Source organism: Poecilia reticulata, linkage group LG17 (genome assembly GCF_000633615.1).
Source record: "Poecilia reticulata strain Guanapo linkage group LG17, Guppy_female_1.0+MT, whole genome shotgun sequence".
NCBI classification, from domain to species: Eukaryota; Metazoa; Chordata; class Actinopteri; order Cyprinodontiformes; family Poeciliidae; genus Poecilia; species Poecilia reticulata.
This window is the reverse complement of record NC_024347.1, coordinates 18249467-18271558: the sequence shown is the minus strand read 5'-3', so window position 1 is coordinate 18271558 and position 22092 is coordinate 18249467. Positions and strand designations below refer to the sequence as shown.

The 22092-nt window shown below is 38.0% G+C and overlaps 3 protein-coding genes across 3 annotated transcripts; 1 reads left to right on the top strand and 2 right to left on the bottom strand.

Annotated features, from left to right (window-relative positions):
- Positions 1-313: 313 nt before the first annotated feature.
- ubxn7 (UBX domain protein 7) lies at positions 314-7425 on the bottom strand. Its single transcript, XM_008434134.1, has 11 exons — positions 7322-7425; positions 5442-5595; positions 5206-5270; positions 5041-5106; positions 4780-4892; positions 4217-4363; positions 3839-3929; positions 3087-3217; positions 2348-2849; positions 1459-1538; positions 314-944 (listed from the first exon to the last, which is right to left on the bottom strand). Exons 1-11 carry the CDS (start codon positions 7389-7391, stop codon positions 783-785), a joined length of 1581 nt encoding a protein of 526 aa, XP_008432356.1. The 5' UTR covers positions 7392-7425; the 3' UTR covers positions 314-782.
- A 1614-nt stretch (positions 7426-9039) lies between these two features.
- On the bottom strand, positions 9040-14204 carry ppp1r7 (protein phosphatase 1, regulatory (inhibitor) subunit 7). Its single transcript, XM_008434135.2, has 10 exons — positions 14097-14204; positions 12903-12998; positions 12670-12725; positions 12488-12553; positions 12172-12302; positions 11913-12075; positions 11703-11819; positions 11516-11620; positions 11286-11372; positions 9040-10052 (listed from the first exon to the last, which is right to left on the bottom strand). The coding sequence occupies exons 1-10, from the start codon at positions 14134-14136 to the stop codon at positions 9876-9878; spliced, it is 1038 nt and encodes a 345-aa protein (XP_008432357.1). The 5' UTR covers positions 14137-14204; the 3' UTR covers positions 9040-9875.
- A 3010-nt stretch (positions 14205-17214) lies between these two features.
- LOC103479603 (uncharacterized) lies at positions 17215-20949 on the top strand. The gene is made up of 6 exons (XM_008434136.2): positions 17215-17475; positions 18528-18710; positions 18795-19052; positions 19861-19959; positions 20229-20246; positions 20634-20949. Exons 1-6 carry the CDS (start codon positions 17409-17411, stop codon positions 20711-20713), a joined length of 705 nt encoding a protein of 234 aa, XP_008432358.1. The 5' UTR covers positions 17215-17408; the 3' UTR covers positions 20714-20949.
- The last annotated feature ends 1143 nt before the right edge of the window (positions 20950-22092 follow it).

Here is a 22092-nt window from a genome sequence, read left to right as displayed (position 1 = left end):
GGAGTTGCATTTTAAGCTTTTGTTTAAAAAATATTTAAGAAAAGATCAAGCAGAATATCTTGTATTTTGGTGGTTATATTTTCAATATGAGCATGTTTTGTTGGCATCATATAAAAAAGAAACATCGACTACGACTAAATGTCAAGTCTCACTAAGCTGTCTCTGCTCGTCGTAGGTCCGACCACCTTCTTTTATTATTCCCTTCTGCGATAAAAAAAGGAGACATCTTTATTTTACTTGCAATTTCTGGATCTATTCTTCAAACACTTCTGCTTTCCAAAGTTCCAAAATTCGAAACAATGATGGAGAAAAAAAAAGAAGAATGAACCTCCCTTTACTCATCCATGTAGAGAAAAAAAAAGAAAACAAGGAAGAGCTAGAAAATAAACTCTGACATTTAATCTACATTTTGGGAAGTAAAAGTATTTTTGTACAAGTCTCTGGTGGCCCACAGTCAATTAGGGATCTGTTATCCGAGGTTTTATGAACAGGTGAAAACAATGTGCTGCATTAGTCCAGAATAGACATTGTTTAGAAAAGAAACCGAGGTGCTCATATCTGAAGCACCTTACTGGCCAAATTGTTGAGCGATACAAAGGCATTAGACTGTCAGCAGAGATGAACAGTATTTAGACAGTCAAGGCGGTCCATCCTTAAACATCAGCCCTGTCAAAACAAGCAGAGTCTCCTTCAGAACTGAAGGTTGGCCCAGGTTGTTGATGTGTGAATCGGTGAAGTCTGTTAGAGATACAGAAGCAGAAAAGTGGATGTTTCTGGGATGGCTAGTTCCTCTCCTGAACAAAAACAGTCTCCTGTGGACAAAGCCCCGCCTCCTGTAACGTGATGTCATAGTCCAAGTGGGCGAGCTTTCTCCTGGGGAAGTTGGTGACGAGTTCAAAGCGTTCGTTAGGGTAACCCTGGGACTGGACGTGTCTTACCAGGGCCTTGAAAGACAGAGAGGAACAATGTTAGCTAGTTACAGATAAAAGTTTCGTCTTTATTAAAATTGATTGAATTTTCTTCAACAACCACAGACGTTAATGTCAGTCTGAAAGATGAGAATCTTAGAACATCAATTTTTAAGACAGAATCTCAACTGAACTCGGGTCTGGATATCTAAACCTATGAATGAGCTTTTATTCAAGACAAGAAAGTGTTGCTCTGTTAAAGACTGCTGTGCTGCTGGAACKTTGTCTCAAGTCTTTGCAGCCTCTGACAAGTTTTCTTTTCAAAAGGATGTGCACTGTTGGGTTTCCACCACACACGGTGTTCTTCATCATGACCAAAAAGTTCATCTTTAATATCGACATGTTTAATGTGTCCCCTCCACTTCAAACATCATTATACGAAAATGCTAAATACATTGAAATCCGTGTCTGTAATATGACCAAACACTGAATAATCTTTGGGACATATTTTCATAAGTCAGTAATAATATTTATTGTGGATTGAACTCACCAAAAGTTTAGCTTTTGAAGACAAGGAGATCTGCTCTCTCTGCCCGTCTGGGTAACGAAGCATCAGCCTGGCTTTGGGGCCTTTGCAAAAACAGAAATAAAAAATAAAATGTTACATTGCAGCTGCAGGTATAAACAACGGTTTAATCCAGGATTAAAATAATATATAATGCAAAGCTTAATTACAATATTATTAACTTGGGGGAGAGATAAGTAAATAAAAGCAGGATACAAGGGGGGGAAAAAGACAAAGGAAAAATACAAGAACTGGACAGAGAGAATGAAAAAGAAATAAAGGTGATAAGCAAGTATACAAAAGTTATTAAAAAAGACATAAGAAAGGAAATAAGAAATGACAAAATTTAAAGGATTGCATAGACAATAAATCTGGAAGTACTATTTTCTACATGCTGTACACTTTAATTTTTAAATGATCTTCCACACCAGAAAAATGTTTAAATTAATCCTGCTCGTTTTCTCTTGGAAGTCAAAATTGGATCTGATAATTAAGTCAGAACTGGGTACAGGATCTTGATACAAACCAGAAAACCAGTGTGGCTTCCTAAGTGTGGGGCCAAGTAGCCAAACTACTTAGTAATTCAAGTTGATAAGGACATAAAGAATGTCTTATTATGTTTGCTGCTAAGTAGGTACAAACTATCAGAACTACAAATAAGCTGAATTCCTCCTCCTCCACACAAATTTCAGTATGCTTTATATGACCTCATGCTGAATCTGACCTCAAGGTTGGAAGCAGACCCCTAACTTTTCAAAACAAGATTCTGACTTAATGCATTCTATTCAACTTCAATGTTTTACTTGGAGCTAAATTCAGACTTCTGACGGCGATATTGTACAAAATCACTCTTAAAGTTAGCGTTTCTTCGTACCATTGTCATCAGGACAGTCCACGTCACAAGTTGTGGTGCTGATGCTGGAGGTTGTTGCAGCTTTGGCTTGCGAGGCGCAGTGATTCCCTCCGGAGTCTGCTTCAGGCGGAGAATGAAGCGGACTTGGAGCTGAGGGCTCTAGGTGGTTCTTTTTGCTCTCCTCTTTTTTGTGGCTGTGATTATTTTCTTTGTACGGAGATTTTCTGTGGGAGGAAGTGGAACTATCGGGATGTAGACGCTGCTGGGCGGTGGCGACCGCAGCGCTCGGTGTGTATTTGCTTGTAGAACTTTTCTCTTCGTGCGGCGCTGGCGTTTCACTGTCTGAGCCGTCAACGGAAATGGGYCCCTCGCTGTCCGAGAAAGGCTCTGCGTCGGATTCGTCCTCTGATCGGGGTGAGTCAGGCGCTTCGGGGACGTTTGAYGAGTCGTAGTGGGTCTCCTGTAGCGACGCTCGGATCGCCGCCTCCAGCTGGCTGTCTTCGCTGGCGTCAATCAGACTCTCCTGGGGGAGAAAACGCAGTGAGCAGCTGGAGAAGACGGATCAAAAGGCAGCAGAAATGATTTTTGTTGCGTTTTTGATTTTGAGAAATGACTGACATTAGATCAAGTTGATTCTGTTCAAAGCAACGAGGAAGCTCCCAAAACGGTTGCAAGCCCAAAAATACGAAATATACAGAAAAGAGAAAAAGATTGAGCTGGATGGGCAGCATGGCGCTGATGGGTGAGATGGCACACTCACTGAGCGCGCCCGTTTGGCAGGAGGGGCGTTGCAGGTGGGCCCGTCCAGCTGCCCGTGCTCTGCCAGGAAGCCGGTTGCCTGCTCCATGAACGACGCCACATCCAGCTGGTTCCACTCCACCATTTTTTGCCCTGAATTCGAGGAGGTTGAAATTGAACCTTAATAAAAATATTTTACATTTAAAATAAAGAGAGTCCTAATTACATAAGTTACGCTTTCTAAGCGACTGCATATCAGGCTATGTTAAAACTGTATGTGCTGATGGCCAATTGAGACGTTTTGCTATTTGGTATATTTTTTTAATGTGGGGGTTCACAGGACGTCCGACTCCCGTGAGAACACTCTACAGCCCTGAAGAAGATGTGGCCTTATTTACTCCTGTATTTACAAATGGAAGTAAATTTGGATGCTGTACAAGTCACCATCAACTCTGAAGTTGTTTTGCATTCAGAGCGAACAAAATTATAGCTGGCTTCATTTTTGCAGTAATCTTCATAAACACTGTTGTGTTTCTTTTGAAGGATCCAAACTTTGGCCAAAGCTGCTAGCAAGTTAATGTGAAAAGCTTTAAAAGTGGGAATAAAGACAAAGAGCTGAAACCTACAACTCGAAACAACCGTAAAAACGTACAGGAGTTCAATACAGCAGCAGTCACAACATCTGCCGTGCTTGTTTTGTTCACTGTTACAATTAAGGAAAATCAGAATATTAAATCCTTTAAACGTGGAAAATTATTCATCAAAGATTCTCACCTGTGCGTGGATCAAGAATTGAAATGTAGGGAAACTTGTTGAGCTTATAGAACTGGATGTACCGTTGTCCCTCTTCGCTATCGTGATAAACCTGCCAAGATARAAACTGTACTGTAATATGCAAACACACGAAAGAAAAAAAAGCAAATGAAATCTGTAAGGTGTGCATGAAAACCAAGAACAAGATTTCCTCTCCTGCTGCTGACAAGCTACAAAAAACATGTTTATATCTTTTATAACAAGAATATAGGCATGTTTGGCTTTCTCACAATTTCTGTTCAAACATGTAAATCATCCACTAATGATAAATGCAATGAAACTGACCCTTCGATGCTGAAACTGCACTGGTCAGTAATGAAGTTCCCATAACCTGCGTACCTGCCAAAATATGAAGTGTTCTCGKATGATGTTCTTCACCGCGTCGTTGCTCCACACATCTCTGTTGAGGCACTGGCAAGCAAAGTCCTGAACATTTTGTATGTTGATCATTAGCCACTTATTTTCAAGCTGTCCACAGTCTTTAGCCTAAAAGACAGAGAAAATAGTCAAATGCCATCAAATATGTTTCAACGATTTATCAAATCAATTTTTAAATATGAATTTGAGAAAAAAAAAAAAAAAAAAGATGCACTTGAAAACTACTTGAGCCCCCAAACTAACTGATCCACAAAACAACTGTTGCAGAGTAAAACCACTGGATGTTTTTACATAAACATATCTTTTCTACGCCACATCTCTTAAGACCGCTGGAGGGATCATAYATAACATAAATGTCCAGTWTCACTTCACTCCTAATCTTACGAATAAACAACGACAGAATTAAATGACAGTCTGYCGGGTTTCACTTGGCTTCCCACCTGTGATCTTAACAGCCATTGTTAGAAATTACACAAAAAGTCCAGTTAAACTGAAGAAAGGTGAGGTGTAGAGTGACTCCTCACCGTCTCAAAGCTGCCTTTGTGCATGAGCTCAATGGGAGGACGGAAAAGGTCTGCCAGAGTGCTCAGTTTCTTGTCCACTGTTCCACCGTTACGCAGCTCCTGTTCCTGTCGAACTTTTAGAGAACAACATTKCAAATCCTTATAGCAAGTTATTGCAATACGATTGAAAAATTAAGAAACTTTATAGTCAATTCCTGCCGAGAAGAATTAAACTGTGAAAATGTTTCACATATCAAATATTTTAGGATATAAAGTACACACTCGTTTCTGTTTGAAAGTCTCGGAAACCGTCAAATATAGACCGAGCTGGCCGTCTTCGCTTTGGTACTGAAAACATGAAAAATGCACAGAAAAAAAGAAGATATCAATAGCTGTAAGGGACAACATTCTGGTCATTTGGTGGAAAAATAAGAACCTCTCCAGTACCTCCAAACAGAGGTTCAGGCTCCACTAAAATGTCCTGCTTCTGAGGAATGGGTGCTCGTACTTCACTGAAATATTAAWTGACATATAGACAAAAGCAAAACGTTATTGTTAATCGACACATTTTCATTCAGAGCTTTGWTATACCATCTCCATGCAATAAARATCTGTTCCATTCTGACGCTAAAGACGACACAGTCAGCTTTACTTCAGCCTGTGGAGTTAAAACATAAGCTCACTCTGTAGGGGGCGCTCTGCTGCTCGATGCTGCTGAACTGGAGCTGGTGCTGGGCTCCTCTGGCATCCCACCTCCATCCAGGAACATGGTCACCGCCATCTCCAGGTTATTGTTGCATGCTTCCAGCATGTGTTTTCCAACACTCTCTGTGGCCCCTGACACAACGACAACAGATCAAATTTAACGAGAGCATGAAACATTTCACTGTTCAGAAAATCTATTGAGAATTGATCAACAGCTAATTTAACTCTCTTACATCATTTTAATACATTTCCAGAAGGGCAGATGTTCATTTTGGAAATATTGATAAAAGCAAGCGAGAAGAAAAYGTATGATAGAAAAGCCACTAAAATTGTAAACGTTTACAATTTTAGGGAAACAATTTTAATGGAACACTCTGCAACTGCCCAAGTTATTAATTTGATAATGGATGTTATGGCACTCTGAGATTTATTACAATAGAATCACACTTCGATTACACATGCTTTTTTTATATTGTACATATTTAGTCCAAGGATCTGCTATTATTACCTGTAGAATAAACTATTGGAYTTTCTTTCCCCCTATTTAAATAAATACTAAAAACAAACAAACAAACAAASAWARAKAAWKARWWWRWAWAWRMARSMAKMMWTAMKYAAGATATTTATTGTATTCTGATCAATTTTGTTGAGAACACTTATTAAGTATGGGCTTTGTCTATTCTTAATCTGTACTGCTATCAGTCTTTACCAAAACACTCTTGGAAATATAAACAACTTTTTGTTATCACATATTTTTTTTTACATATGAAAACCTTGTTGGTATGTGGAGGATTAACTGGAGAAAAATCATGTACATACTGCCATGTCTCTAACGTACACCTTACAAGTTGTGTTAGGCAATACGGTTCTGTGACAATGGTAGGGTGCCAAAGTCGTAGGTGGGGTTATGTGTTTCGGGAAGGACAGCAGGAGCAACAACGAGTTTTTTTTAAGTCTGACGTTCAGATTTTATTGCGAATTTATAAGCCAGTTACTGAAGTTCATGTAAAATATGCACCCGGTTTCAAAGAAATCTGAAGGAAATCATAAAAMCGAAAAACTCTGGCTATTTTATGCAAGTCACTCGAAAAMGTCTGGAACGGATTTAAATCATCCATGTCGAAAAATATGTTGTRAAGTGGACACATACAACAAATGGATTGTTTCAATAATTGTTAAAGCGTCAAAAACCCAACAGCCAGTCGAAGTCTTCCGCCTGTACTGCGCATGACCGTTTCACTTTTCAAGTCTGATGGCCCCTGTTCTCACTCTACTCTCCTCTTCAATAAATAACTTAAAACTGAAACACTGTACATCATCTCAAAGCACTTAAAAGCTATTTCGTACGAATGTGTTGACTGTCTAAGGCAGAAGCGGTATCTGTCCAGGTATTTTAAGTGACGGCGACGGTTAAYATGACAGTAACCCAACATGAGGCCGGAGATGAAGAAGGGGAATGTTCTACAGCCGACGTCCATTCCACACTCACGGAAAAGAAGCCATCCAAAGAGCAAAAAAAAAAAAAAAAAAAAAATATATATTGTCGAGACTAACAATGTGTTGAGTGATATCACTTTAACAGGGAAACAAATTGTCTGTTGAATGAGTAAGAAATGCAATTTTCAAAGCAAGTAGCTGTGTAAACCCTTCACATGTCATTTTATCATAGTTTAGCTGAAACTGCCTCTGCTTCTCCACTCTGCAAAGCATTGACAGCGAAGGAGCCACAGCGACACTAAAGCGTCCATTTTCCTTGTCTGCGCGCTGCTCCATATATTTTGTGGTAAGAGAACTAGTGCCTTATGACCCCCCCAAAGCAACCTATTATTTATTAAGCTTAATGTAAGCTTATTTTTACCTGTTATTGCTGTGAATTGTTGAATTAACCCGTTCACCCCCGGAGCTGAGGTGTCTCCGAGCGCCGCCATCTTACCGCCACAAACAACAACATACAATGCAGCGCATGCGCTTTGTGGTCTTTTTCGCCTCAACGTCTGGTGCGGCGCGAACCCACTGCACGCTGGTGCTGCATTCTGGATCATGTAGTCATAATATGTTTAAAGCATACAACGGACTTTAAAATGAATAACCATCACTAAGAGTATCTTTATACTCTKGTGGCTCTTATTGTTTCTTATGGATTCATATAGTTACACAAATTGTACTGCCCATAAAATAGAGACTGAAATGTTAATGTAAACTAATTAACCAGAGTAACCTTAAGYAAACTGGCTTACAACTRCAGTTATTTCCTGATTTTATGGTCTGAAGTGTAGCTTAGAGTTGGATAGTAATAGCAGAATACAATCACATAATTTCAAATCAAGCTTCGAAAAGGTACTRGTCATGACAAGTAATGAATGAAACTACACATTTTCTTCTTAAGTAGTGTAACTTTATTCTTATTTGCATATTACATTCATTTTGCAAAGAKCATCAACTCATCAGATCTGACAAGGAGCTGAAAGCAGTTTKTTTTAATGCTCCTACTTGACCAGTGAGGTTTTGTTCTGTTCCTTTTCAGAATCTCACGCACATCTGTTGTGCTGCCTGGCACAAACACAATAAAACATCACTTTACAAAGGGAGGGTGATGATGGCACAGGCCACCTACATTATGAGATGTCCAGTATTTACAAACAGACAATGTGGCACTTCCAATTCAGTTTGCTATTTCTTTTTATTTAGGTAAACTGACTTTAAATTAACAATCACATTAGTAATGCGTAACATCCTTGCAGATAGTTTTATATGGTTCCATAGCTGCTATATGGGCTAAAGGTTTTGATAGGATCTCTAATTCTTAACATGAGGTTTTAAAAAGGCAGTTGCTTCCTTTGACAATTTGTTGCCATTTAAATGACTTACTCTATGGTATAAACTAGTTTTATYCTGACATTTTTATGTCTACAAAAAATTGTAGGCTTTAATTTGTCAACTAAAGCCCAGTGACATAGACATTAGATGACAAGAGAAAGTGAACTTAGTTTAGCACTTTTAGTATTTGTTTTCTGATAAGTTATTCTGTGATCTTTTATCCCTGAGGTGTGACATMTTTTTATTTTAAAGATGCATCACTAGTCAGTTGGACCAGGGAGTTATTCATGAGCACCTAAGACTTATAAACAACAAACTTGCCAGATAATGTTAGATAGATTCGAGTGGTCTTGTCATTATTTGATCTAAGCAACTATGATTTGTTGATATTCATAAATTCTAATAGCAGACTATTCATATCTAAATGAATTTGAATGTTTTTGTGCCAACACTGAGTTTATTTTGCATTTGTAAACACTTTTTGATCGGTCCAGCCATTAGAATATACATTTAACTCTGATACAATCTACATTTTATTGTCAGGTGTTTAAATAAAATGGATGAAACACCTGTGACCAAAGCTGTAATCAGAGGCTGTTTCAAGCTTTAATGCCTAACAAAAAAAAAAAAATGTGACGGTACCATGGATACCATCTGTATGGATAGCTTTTGACGTTATCGTGAGTTTTACTTTGCTGCAGGGGTCTTTAATCAGCTGTTAAACCTATTTCATAAAATATTTGAAAGAATAGACAAGGCTGCCGGGAAACAAAAGATGTCCCTTTGTTACGATGTCAGTTTATTTAAAATGATACAGAAAAAAAAAAAAAATTTGTTCTTTAAAAGACTGCATTAGCCACTTTTCTAGCCTGCTTTTAATTATCAGATGTTTTAAGGCTTCACTTTCTATGTTTTTTTGTTCTCTAGATCAAGATATTAAGTAAGCTGAAGCAGAAAACCATATTTGTTGATTATATATATATTTTTTCATCTTGTTACAATTTCCCTTTAAATTTTTGATCTGTAACTCGTCTTTTCTTCAGGTTCAGCTACGCTAACAGCATCGAAGTGGTAAAACATACAAAACAAAAAAAAAAAAAGAAGAAAAGAAATCCCCAAAACAGTAATATCTGTCTCCCTTTCCGGTAATATAAGAACAGTGCAACTTCATTGATGTGTTTGGTGAGAACGATTCCTTATTTTCCTGACGGSCACAGCAGGTCTGGGGCGCCTAAATGCATCCCACATGCAAACAAATTTGAAACAAAAAGGGAAAAAGAAAAAAACGAACAAACTACAAAGTGCAGAAGAAACACGAGGAAATGAGCGTAGGGTTTTTTTTTTTTTTCCCCCATTTTCACCAGTTCCGCCTTAATAAATAAAAGCTTGAAAACAAAAGCACTGATTGAGGTTTGCATGAGTGCATACATGCATACATGTACATGTAGAGTGAGTTCTGTGCTGGAATGTATATCCTTTTTGGAGTGACATTATGACATTGTGAGGCCAATATGTTTGAGGAGGTGTTTTAGTGGGCAGGGCAGGCAGGGAGGTGAAACACTGAGAGGTTTGGCAGGTGGGTCGTACACTACAGCTTAGAAGCGAATAAAGGTAGCGTCGATCTGGCGCACAGTGGGCAGTGCCAGCATGATCTTTCTTCTGTACTGAGGATCTTTCTGTAGAGGGTTCCGCTCCAGGTACACCGTCTCCAGGGACTTGGCATTCTTCAGCTCGTCAAGATCCGACCAGTTGTCTATCTGGTTATCGTTCATCTGAGGAGAGATTCAAAATACGACGCAAGCATAAGTGAAGAAGYTTGACTTTTAGTGACTTTCCCAATTTGTATCAGAAGTATAGCAGTTTGGAGCTTTTGGTTTTTAGATAATCAAGTCAGTGTGTTCACACCGAAGACAGCTTCTGTTAAAAAAAAAAAAAATGTTCAGGTGGAGTTTTGGATTGATACAGAATCAGGGTGGAAGGGTTGAGTAGACAAGACATGAGATGTAAGGGTAAGATGAGATTGGAGAGGAAGTGTAGTCTACAAAGCAAGAACAGCAGCACAGCAGCATCAGAGTCTAAGTGAAAGAAGAGATCTTCCAGTGACTGTCTAATCTGAAAAGTACACTGATCAGCAGAATCTGATAAGATATTGAGGACAAAGCACAAATTGCTTCATATTTAAAGCTCTGAGTGAATTTTGATTGCTAGCCCCCGATTCAAAACAGAGTTCAACCAGGCACTCCTTTGGCGTATAGAGGGACGAGCCACGAGACATTCAAGCATGCGCTCCTGCCAGAGCTCTCGAGATTTACGCCACACGCCTTCTTTACCGTCACCGACTCAGCTGTATGTTCTGATATGGATGCTGATAATGAGGCCTTGCATTCCCTAGGGCTACGCTCACAAGGTTTTCCCTTCCGTTTTCTGAGAATATTTCTGTATTTATATATAGCCTTCCTCTTGTTTTGAAAACAGCAGTTGGTTTATTTGTTGGTAACATCCTATGATTGTTAGGTAGTCTGAGATTAAAACAATCCAAGAAGCTTTGTAGAGCAAATTTACCATCACACACGGTGTTTGTGTTCAGAGGTAAAAACTCTGGACCAAAAATGTTCTACAGTAATAACCTTCATTTTACAATATTAGTTACCTTATGGGCAAATGCAAAAGAAAATACAGGTTGCAGCTGCCTAAATATGTTCATTTTATGTCTCAATAAGCAGCAGTAAGTCACAGTCTGTTTACAGAGGACACACAACTCGACTAAGGCACATCAAGTTGATTTTCCAACACTTGTTTCTTGAAGTCTCGGGTAGCTGTATATTCAGCCATATTCAATAAATTAGAATATGAGGTACGACAGGGCCGTTTTTAGAAAAGAAGCAGACGAAATAACGCACCGAACCGTGCTTTACCACTCAGTGAAAACAAGAGGCTAAAGTCATATAAATGTTATCTGAAAGCTAAATTGTAAATACTATTCTTAACCTCAAAACTATCCATACCCAGAATTCCTGCAGCTCTGTCAGGTGGCTGACGTTCTCAATTTTCTTTACTCGATTGGCAGCAACGTCCAGCGTGGTGAGTTTTTTCTGTAGAAAAAATAAAATAAAAAATACAGTAATGAACATTTACAAAATGCTAACGTGTTGGGACTAGCTGTTGGGACATTTGTGCGCCATTAAACAGTCTGTCATGTGGCCCTTATTGGTAAACAGAAGCTTGCATAACTCACGTTGTTCTCCAGGCCCTCTATGACCTCAATGCCATTGTGGCTCAGGTAGAGTTCTTTCAGGTTGACCAGGTTCTGTAGTCCCTCGATTTTAGTAATCCGGTTACTCTGCAAAGGAATACGCAGGAAAGTATTGATCACTCCACTTTTAACATTCCTGAGGTGCTGAAAATACTTTGTTTGCAGGTACCTGAATGCTTAAAACAGTCAGGTTGTGTAAACTGTCCAGATTCTGAAGCTTTGTTATTTTATTGGTTCCAAGAAACAAACTCTGCAGTGACGAAAGAGCGTCTAGGTTCTCGATGACCTGCGAATACAAGACATGGTCAAATTAAAATGACACTGTCTTAATTTACGGATGGTTTAAGAATGCAACTTAGACAGACTCTCTTTGACTTACCCTAATACGATTGGAGCCCAGCTCCAACATTTCCAGACTTGTGAGGTGGTCCATGTTGGAGATGGCGGTGACTTTGTTGTGAACCAGGAAGAGTTTTTTAATTTTGGTCAACTCCTCCAAATTCTCCATTTTCCTCAGAATGTTAAAGGAAACGTCAAGCATCCTGTGGGTAGATTGTCACCAAAAACATTTATTAAAGTCAACATCAGATTGGTATTTTCAGGCTTAAATACACATATTTTCCTCTAACCACACTTACTCTAATTCTTTGAGGTTGCTCAGGTTCTCTAGTTTGCGGATCTGATTGTCGTAGAGATCTAGTTCTTGTAGCGAGCTCAAGCTCTCAAGGTTTTCTATCTTTTTGATGAGGTTCTGTCTTAAGGATAGTGTCTGGAGAAGCATAGAGACAAAGAACAGAAAGAAAAAAAACAGTCATTTTGAAGAAAAAAAAAAAACTCCCAGAATATGATCTATTTTTATAGATCAAAAGAGTACAAAAATAAACTCAGTTTTGCGTACTGCACTCACATCTCTACTTCTAAAATCAATAAAACCTAAATATTCAGCTTGCTTACTTTGGCCTTCTGTAGAACTTCCAATCCTTCGATTTTTCCAATACGACAATGAACGAGATCAACATCCTAGAAAGAATAGGAGAACATCAGCTGACAATGCACAAGACATTAAAGGTATGAATTTATATGACAATAATAAAATAACGGACAAAAAAAATTGTTTAAAGAAAACATCTTCTAACCTCTTCTTCTGGGTCCAAGGTTATGGTGTCCATGTCAACAGGGGACTCTTCTTTACCTTCACAGAGAACAAAATTACACTTAGGAAAAAAAAAATATGGAAAGGCAATATAAATTAGCATAGAAAAATTCAACCCACAGGAGCTGCTTGGCCCCGCTTTTAATCAACTATGTGATTCAGAAACATAAATAAATCAGTTCCTGGCTGTTTATGTGGGAGCAAAGCGYGACTCACTTGTGCCTGCGGTCTGACTGGGGTCCACATCGCCGTTGATACTCCTTCTTCTGGTGTCATCATCACCAGACTCTTCAGACTCACCTCGTCGGTCCACTGACATAAAGAACAAGATKTATTTTGTTACAAAGCAGCAGAGCTTTTGCATAGATGCACATAATAAAYTGCATGATGATTTTACATGTCGTTCAACGTCAATCTCCATTTCGGTTACTGCGCTCATTAGGTGAATCTGTGACTGCTCTCGTTGCTCCAGTTGGCTGCAGTAACAGCTTTTTATTTACTTTGGATTACAGTTTTGAGAATAGTCAAAGATGACGTGACTATGCCCAAAAATTATCATTCGTTGTCTATTTTTAGCGACAGAACTGAAGCAGTCAGAAAATGTAAATACTTTAAATTTAACAAGTTTCAGTGCAACCTGAGTCAGCGCAGAATTTATACTTTCAAAAAGCTGCAGCTCTCCTAATATGTAGCTCTCACACTTGAACCTAGTATCAGTTCAGGGTTACCCTGATGATTTTTAAGAAGAAATATAATGTTTCTTACAACTCTGGTGAAAGTGTTGCCAACACACCTACTGAGAAATGAGCGGATGGCTCGAGAGGCACCCAGGGCTGGCTGAAAGCTACTCGTGACCATTACATTTATTATGAGAATACACGGTGTGCCCTGTGTAGCATGCACTGGTTAAGTGTACGAAAAAGTTAACATTTCACCCCCACAGACTTAAAATAGTGGCTTAAGGATCACTTGATGTAATGTCTCGGCAACATTTCGATTCTTACCAATTCGTTAGCGAAGATAAGCAATTTCAAATTTGCAGACTCAGACTGCTAAACATGCTAGGTAGCTCGGCAATTGACTGGACTACAGCTAATGAGCGAAAATCGAAGCATATTAAAAGCAAATACGGTCCGAATAATACAGGTATTCGTGTTTCCTACAACACTGCACTAGCATATACACCAACAACCGTGCATAAACACAAACTGACCAGATGTTAGATAAATAACGTCAGCTAACGCCTTGTGTTAGCTAACAAACCCAGGATGAAGGTCTGGGTCTTTCAAGAATAACGGGCCACCCAGACCGCCAAAATGTAACAACACACAACCTGTTTTAAATAGTTTATACTCTCCCCAAACCGTACAGCCAGATCACGATGACTTCTTTGAACATTTTTATACTCACCTTCCATTTCTTGATGCTCTCCAACAGACAGAGAAGCCATGTTTCCTGTAAACAATCCTGACAACCGCTTGGCCAATCCTGTGGAAGTAGTTGCTGCCCTCGAACAGAAGAGGACGCTGTTGCTAAAAACAAAAAAACAAACAAAAAAAAAAAACACGATGAGTAAAGACAACAGTTCTCCGGTGCATTTTATTCAGTATACTTTCATATTTTAACTATTAAATGTAAGTGTGGGAGATAATTTAAATAATAATTACATTGCAGTTCAAAGGTATTTCTACACGTTGTCACATTAAAACCTCAGAATTTAATAGGAATGTTTTGATAGAGACCAGAACAAAATACTTCAAAATTGTAAAGTGGACTGAAAATTATAAAATATTTTGTTTCTTCTTTTTTTGTCACTTTGACAAATGAAAAGCTTAACGTGTGCAGCTGTTTTGGCTCGCTTGAGTCAATACTGTATTTCTTTTTGTGTATCAACCTTACACTTRTTTACAGATTCAGCCCATTCATCTTCGCAAAATAGCTCAAGTTCAGTCTGAGTCTTTTTTATACCCTCTTGTGTAGAAGGCAGGTTGAAAAAGCTTCCCAATATTAACTCTCTTCCCTTTATTCGTTACTATCTCCCCAACATGCATGCTGTTTTGTTGCAAAACAAAAACAAGGAAATACTTTTTTCCTGAGATAGTTTCAGCTAGAAAACACTCTCTGTTGACATGATGCGTGTTTGTGTGGTGTACTAACGTTAGTTGTTTTTGTTTTAATCAAGAGCAAACTTGTTTCAAAGTTCGACCAACACCTTCATAACTTCCCAGTATTCAGTAGTGCCCCCTTTTATCATATCACCTTAACAAAAAGACGTTTAACCGATTTCTCCTTGACACAAAAGCTTTATCTTTATTACAGATCATGATCTTTGCTCCACAAACCCGTTAGAAAGAATTTTCACCTAACCTTTTAGAAACTCTAAAAGCAAGGTCTAATTATTAACGGGTCACTTAGTCATTCTGTAAAACGCAAAGCAGGTCAGAGTAGAATAACGGCTAAATCATAAGTTAAGGAATATTGGTTATGTGAACATATCAGTACGAATTTCACAGCAACAGCTTGAACAGGATAAGTTCCTGCGGTCAGTAACAATATAACAGAACAAAAGCCTTACTGAATTTCATAAAGCTTAACTGGTTGCCTTCTAAAAACCATTATTCTCCCACAGCACTTTGTTTATACAGGCACTTCCCATCTGCATAGCTTCCCCTTTTAGAACACGCCTGCACAAGATCGAGGCYCTTACAGTTGACCAAGGCCTAATGAAGACATTAGGATCCAAACAATTCTTCCTTATCACTTCAGAATCTTTCCTGAATACCACTGGAATGGTAATACACATTTTTTCAAAGCAAAAAAAGAGCTTTGCATATGAAGTTTTTTTTTTTTTCCCCCTGTTTGTACATGTTTTTCCTGTGGGTTCTCGTATTTCCTTCAGAAATCCTGTGACAGGTTTGCTGGGCAATTCAAAACAAACTTTACATCAATAAATGAGATTGTGCGTTAAGTAGTTTTTGATTCTTTGATGGGTTTTGATAGCTYTCACCTCTAGGCAACACTTAATGTGGAAAACATCATGTTTTACATGTTCTAAGTATACACACAAACAGAAAAACAATTACTGCTGCAATGTTCTCTTACAAAAAGTGTACGTGTCAGAGAGAAAAKATCTTTTCGGCTCACACGTTTGTAAGCAGCTTGTATTATTTGTCACAGACTAAAAACCTTGAAGCAAGAAAAAAGAACAAAACAGTCATTTATTCTTATTGATAATTCATCTGTGTCGCAATGGCACAGATGAAACCTTAATGAATAACATTAAGGTTTCTTCGCATGGGTTTGGGAAGCAAAAACTTTCCGCTCCTCTTCTGTGTTTCTTTCAAGTATTTCAGAAAAGAACGCCTCCAAGCAATTAACCTTTAGTTCTCTCCTGGCTCCTCCTTTTTGCTCAGGGCTTTACTGATATTTCTTTGAAAAACCTTAAAGAGCCAAGAACAAGTTTGTGTTGTTATGTGAACTTACATGTTTTTTTTGCTGTAGCACTAAGAGAAGAGTTGCAATCATCACTTAAGCTTAGAAAGCAGAATAAATAAAGWTAAAACCATGTATTTGCATGAGAAATAATATTTTTGTTGATAAAGGAGAAAGCGCCTCTATTCTTTTTCATCAACAAAATATTATGTCTGCTATATTAGGTATCTTGGGTTCATCTTAACACAGAATACATGGATGTTGAATTAACTTTAACTCTTTCATTTCTCACAAAAAATATGCATGATTAATACTTAAAGGCAAATTAATTTATCCTACTTAGCTTTCACTTTCACCCACCACTGTCTAAAAATATCCATGGGAGGTTAATAGCGGATTCCAGATTGAAGGTAGGACAAACCAGAACAGCTAAGGAAAACAATACCCGCTTCTGAAAAACCGGAAAGTTCTAAAGACAGAACAAAAATTAGATATTTAAAAAAAGAAGCACAGGATTTCATTGTTTTTTTCTGCTTACTGGACTTACTGGACTGTAGGAACAAATCTTTTGAAGGAGTTTGCATAGTCGTGTATGTGTGAACAATGTAAGAGAAACAAATTGCCAGAAGTGCAAATTTTAACGAATATGTGCAACCTCTGATATATGGTGGCATGTAAATAGCTCCAGAGCCAATAAACTGTTTTTGCAGGGCGCCATAAACAAAGCACAGGAGATAACCCACGACTACCAGCGCTGGTAAATTCACCTCTCACTGCACTTCAGGAAAGAAATATTGTAAAGGTCAGCTCACTGAACACCGGACTGCAGGACTACACAGACTTCGTATTTTCAAAGACAGAGAAATAATATGAAAGTGGAGCAACTCTAAATACATTTTTGTGTGTGTGTGTGTGTGTGCAAAGAGTCATTGTTCACTTTTAGTCAGGCTTTCACATTTGGTCTGTGTGACTCATCTTTAGTTTTATCACCTCTTTGGTATTCAGAGGAATAGGTGAACCTGGAGAATCCTGAGAGCCAATAAGAGCCGCGCTAYAGGGCTGTTTTAACATAATGTCCGCGTTGCTGAGAAAAGGGGCGGGGAGTGTTCTGTGTTGTCAGTCCCTGCCTGTCAAGCAGCGTCTTTTAAATGTTGTAGTTGATGTGCTGGACTAATTCTTTGCGCTCTTCTTAAATGGCTTAAAATAACCCTGGCTATCTCGAACCTGTTAGACGCTTCTAAACGCTGAAACTGTTTAAATTGCGACGGACAAGGAGCAGTCGYCACAGAAATGCGTTTCTTTACTTTTGTTTTCATTTTTTTCAAACATTTATCGACCGCCCTTCCTCTTCACGTAGGTAAGAAACTCAACATCGCTTTTCATTCGGTTAAGAGAATAAACTAGCAACGTGYGCTAAATCTTTAAACTGTTTAGGAAATATATATATTTTACCTTAGACATGACTGGGTGGGATAGATGTTWGGATATTCCAACGATACCTTTTCAAAAGTGACGGCGGCAACAGTTGTTGAGATTTTGTGCACGATGCGCGGTGGCGTTTAATGTGTTTACATCAGACTGAGAGTTCAGTCCCAGTRTCATCCTTCATAAAACAAACAAAAAGTACCAGATTAATGTCAACAAGCGAAGTAACCTGCATAGATGGTCAAAATCTCATCTGTTCTGTTGGACTCACTGGACTAATGAGCTACATGACTAATAAGCTACATGATGCAGTTCATTTTAAAGGTTGCTTTTCTTAGGAAAAAAAAAAGAAGATGCAACAAAAACAGTTGCATATTGGAGCATATTGCTTGGGAGCTATTTGTTCAATCAGGACTTTTGCTTTTACTGTTTGTTTTTACTCGTGCAGATCAGCATACATACAGGAGACAGGAGATTGAGGTTTTATGTTATGTATTGGAAAAAGACCTAGACCTAAAAAAATAAATAAATAAAAAAAATACAGCTGCCAAAACTGCAAAGGCACAAAATCTCAAACTCACTACCTCACTGAGGTGATACAAGTTGCATAGATGGCCAATAGTTTATCTGTTCTGTTAGACTGGAATTACATGATACAAATGCAGCTATTTTTAAATCTTACATTCCTTAGGATAAAAAAATTATACAACTGTTAAAGCTACAGGAGGCGCTTAGAGCCTATTATTCAGAATGTCATTAGGACTTTGCTTTTACATTTTGCTTTGACTCAATGTTGAAGCTAAAAATGATCTGATCTATTTGTTTAGATCAGAATAAAACACCTGAAAAACTGTACRTTTCCAATTTGCCAATATTGATCAGTAAGAATATTTTTTAACTTAGTTATTTTAATCAAGAATATCTGATTTTCAATGCTTATATCTGATTTTTCCCCTTTTTTATTCCTTTCCTGTGTCCTTTCAGATGCCATCATAGTTCAGATCCAGCAGTGGGGGGTGGTAGGAGCTCAGCATGTCRCAGAGCAAGTTTTGCTCAATGGAATTTCTCTCTCAAGCCCAAGCTGGGAGGTCCAGAGCATAATTAAAAGCATGTCCGCCAGTGACCTCCTACCTGATGGGCTCAGCAATAACCAGACTTCAGTTCTAAGTAAGATGACCCTGATTTTGTGCAAACCAGATAATTATGATGCAGTTTCATAATAATCTGTGTATGTTGATACTCTCCCTTTAGGAAATCATACTGTCCTTCGCTCTCGGGAATGCATCATAGAGGGTTCTCGGCTCCACTGGTCTGATTGGGTGTTTTGTGACGGCAAGGTCTTCCTGACCCTGGAGCACAACGACACATGGACAGCCCATGCGCCAGAGGCAAGGGCCCTCAAAAACCTGTGGGACCAGGAAGTGGAGCATTCAAAGTTCGAGAGACGTCGTCTGCAGGAGGGCTGCATTCAGCTGATGAAGGAACTGAAACTTTCGGAGGAAGAGTCAGGTATTGTTTTTTTGTTTTTTTCAGACTTTTTAGTTTTAGAGAACTGTAGCAGATCTATTTTATTTGTCTCCTGCTTTATTATTAAGAATCTAAGTTGTCCTGGTGATTTATAAAAGTGCATCTTTCCATAAGATGCAGGTCATGTAGTCAGTTTGCCTTTTTGTGCGCCTGGAGCTCTACCACCTGTCTTTTTCAGAAATAAAAAGATCCCGTTAACAACCAATATCATAAAACCTACTCAATGTCTACTTAATGAGCATTAGCATTTGGTTTTGGTTTTACCTGAGTAAAACCAAAGTCACCTGAGTAAAACCAAAACCAAAACCAAAAGCCCTGATGATCGGAATGTGAATAATAGTTCCGAAACTACAGGCTCCTCTTACTATATCTTTAGCTGTAGTTATCTATTGGTAAAAGGACCTAGTAGTCGCGCTTTTGAAGTTGCATTTTTTTTTATTCTAAGACATTCAGCATCTAAAATGAGCTACATTTCTATCATATTATTCCAGTCCAACAGAATAAACGAGTTATTCACTACCTATGAAACTTGCATCATCTTGGTTGCTGACATTAATCTGCTTAACTGTTTGATGCAGTTGAGTATGATGCAAACAAATGARACGTCATTACACATCAGATTTTATGTTAGAAAGTCAGGGTATTCAGGTTTGCATGGATAGAAAAGGGTTTGTTGAAAATGTACAAAATGAAAGTAGAAAAGTAGTGACATAAGAGTACAAACAGCATAGTCTGCTGTTGTTGACAGTCATAGTCATTTGAAATGCTGTTTTTCTTCTTCTCTGTTTAGTTCATGGAATTGCTCTRCCCAGATTTCTGATCCCTATCTTGGCTGTGATGGCATTTTTAATGCTAATTATAGTGACCATTCTTATCTCAAGAGGCCCTGGTGAGTGAACAAYCTTTTTTTTTCTTCTTTTTTTCTTTTTTTTTTTTTTTAAAACTTAGCATTGCTCGTCATGATACAGAAAAGTACAATTGATGTTCCCATATTGTCAGCCAATGTCTGCGTGCGTTCGTCTTGACTTCGTTTTCGAGTCTGAAGACTGCTAGGCTCACGAAATACACCGCAATCTGACGTGTCTCATCAGTATGGTCTTCCATAGTTCAAGGAAATGTAATGTCATGTGCTTTTGTCTTTGTTCACAATCTGTTTAGGTCTAATTCACCCTGGAGGTAAGAAAAACAAAACTCCTACTGTTTTCTCTCAAGTTTCTGGATGCTTCAGCTGACATTCTTAAAAGATTGATAAAAAAAAAGTTAAATATTAAATGAACTAAAAAAAAAAAAAAGAACACATAGCCTTTGGACGAGTATGTTCTACTTGATGTTTGTGGGTCGGTCATGTGGTTTTTCTTTTCCATCCTAATTATGTATGTGCAACGTGACCTCAGTTGCCCCTGTGTTTTGCTTGATCAGCAAGTTACATAAATTTAAGTAGGTCCAGCGATGAAAGCTCTTTGAACAGGTCCTCTGTCAAGTATTTACATTTCTTGCTTGCTAATGAAGAAATAAAATGGGATTGATGTTCTATTTATTTCATTTTATTTTTTTCAATTGCAGGGGTGATCGGCTCCATTATCCATTACCCCAAAGATGTAACTCACACTGATGAGAAGGAATGTGGTTACAGAGCACTGTGACTCAAAAGGCTCATGAATACAAAGTTGCTTGTGAATGGATGTTTTTGTCATATGTGTTATGTTTTTCTTATTCTCTTTATTGCTTATGCTTATTTTTAAAAAATATTAATTGCTTAAAGAAAAATTAACACAAGTGTTTGATGCAGTAAGTTGTTCACATTCTTGTCAACACCAATAAACTCCTCACACAAAACTTGACATGTTCCTGAACACCCAATAAAAACGGTGCAAACTAATGCCAGCTCTCACTGTTCATCAAGGATGTTTCAAAAACTAAAGATATATTTTTGCTTTTAAAAAAAAGTGCATTTTAAAAAACATGTACTGTTTTTGAAGTTGTTTTTCTATAACACTGTATTAAATAAACTTCATCAAATTAACTTAGATTTAGTTAAAGCAGAATATCTATGCACAGTCAAAACAACAAAAGTCTCCAATTACTCTATCAGTGATAATATGTAAAAGGTTTATGAGCAAGGAAAAYATTTTCAGAGTCCAAATGTAAAAGTTAATAATTTATGCAGTATTCCTTACTTATGAGTGCGTTTTAGTCAAATGTTGGTTTTCTTGGTCAATGGCTGACAGCGCTAACACACACACACAATGGTGCTCTGTGAAAATGCATGGTTTGTTCTAATTGAGAGRATGAAGGCAGTATAAAGAATTTAAAAAGCGCGTTTGTGGGATTCCAAGATAATTCATGTTTATTAGGAAAAGTTGGACATGAGCAAAACCCAAGTTGTCAAATGTTAAAGTTTCTTCATGGCAGATTGTTCTCTTTTGTTTCTRCACTGTCACTCAAAAAGCAGCCTTTTTGTGATAAATAAAAATTACATTAGAATATAATTTAAAAGTTAATTTCAGCTATTCAATTAAAGTAGACYACATAGATTTGTTGCAGAGAGAAAAATATGAAACCTTATTTCTTCCAATGTTGATGGCCATGGCTTTATGGCAATTAAAWCTCTAAATTTAGTTATTGAAACATAGAATATCCTTAAAAAGAAGAATTTATAAAACCTTTATAGAATTGTGAAGCTACTCCTATTAAAATTTGTCAGGGGTTTATTAAAAGGCATAGTCTGCAGCTGGAATTGATGAGGCATCACACACAGATATCCAGGATCATATGGGCTTACTGTCAAGTTCTTTGTCCCTCCTCACCCAGAACCAATGTCAGAATTGTTTTAGCTAGGCTAAGAAATAAAAAAGGAGTGTCGTTATTAGGTTCAAAATCTTCTTTTCACATCTGTTTATTTGTGGGGGTGGAGTGGAGGGATCAGTATCTCAGAGTCCAGTATGAGGTGATTGTGGGAACCATGCCATCTGCTGGTGTTTGTGTGCTAGGTTATTTTAGCACACTTGAAGCTACCCTCTGC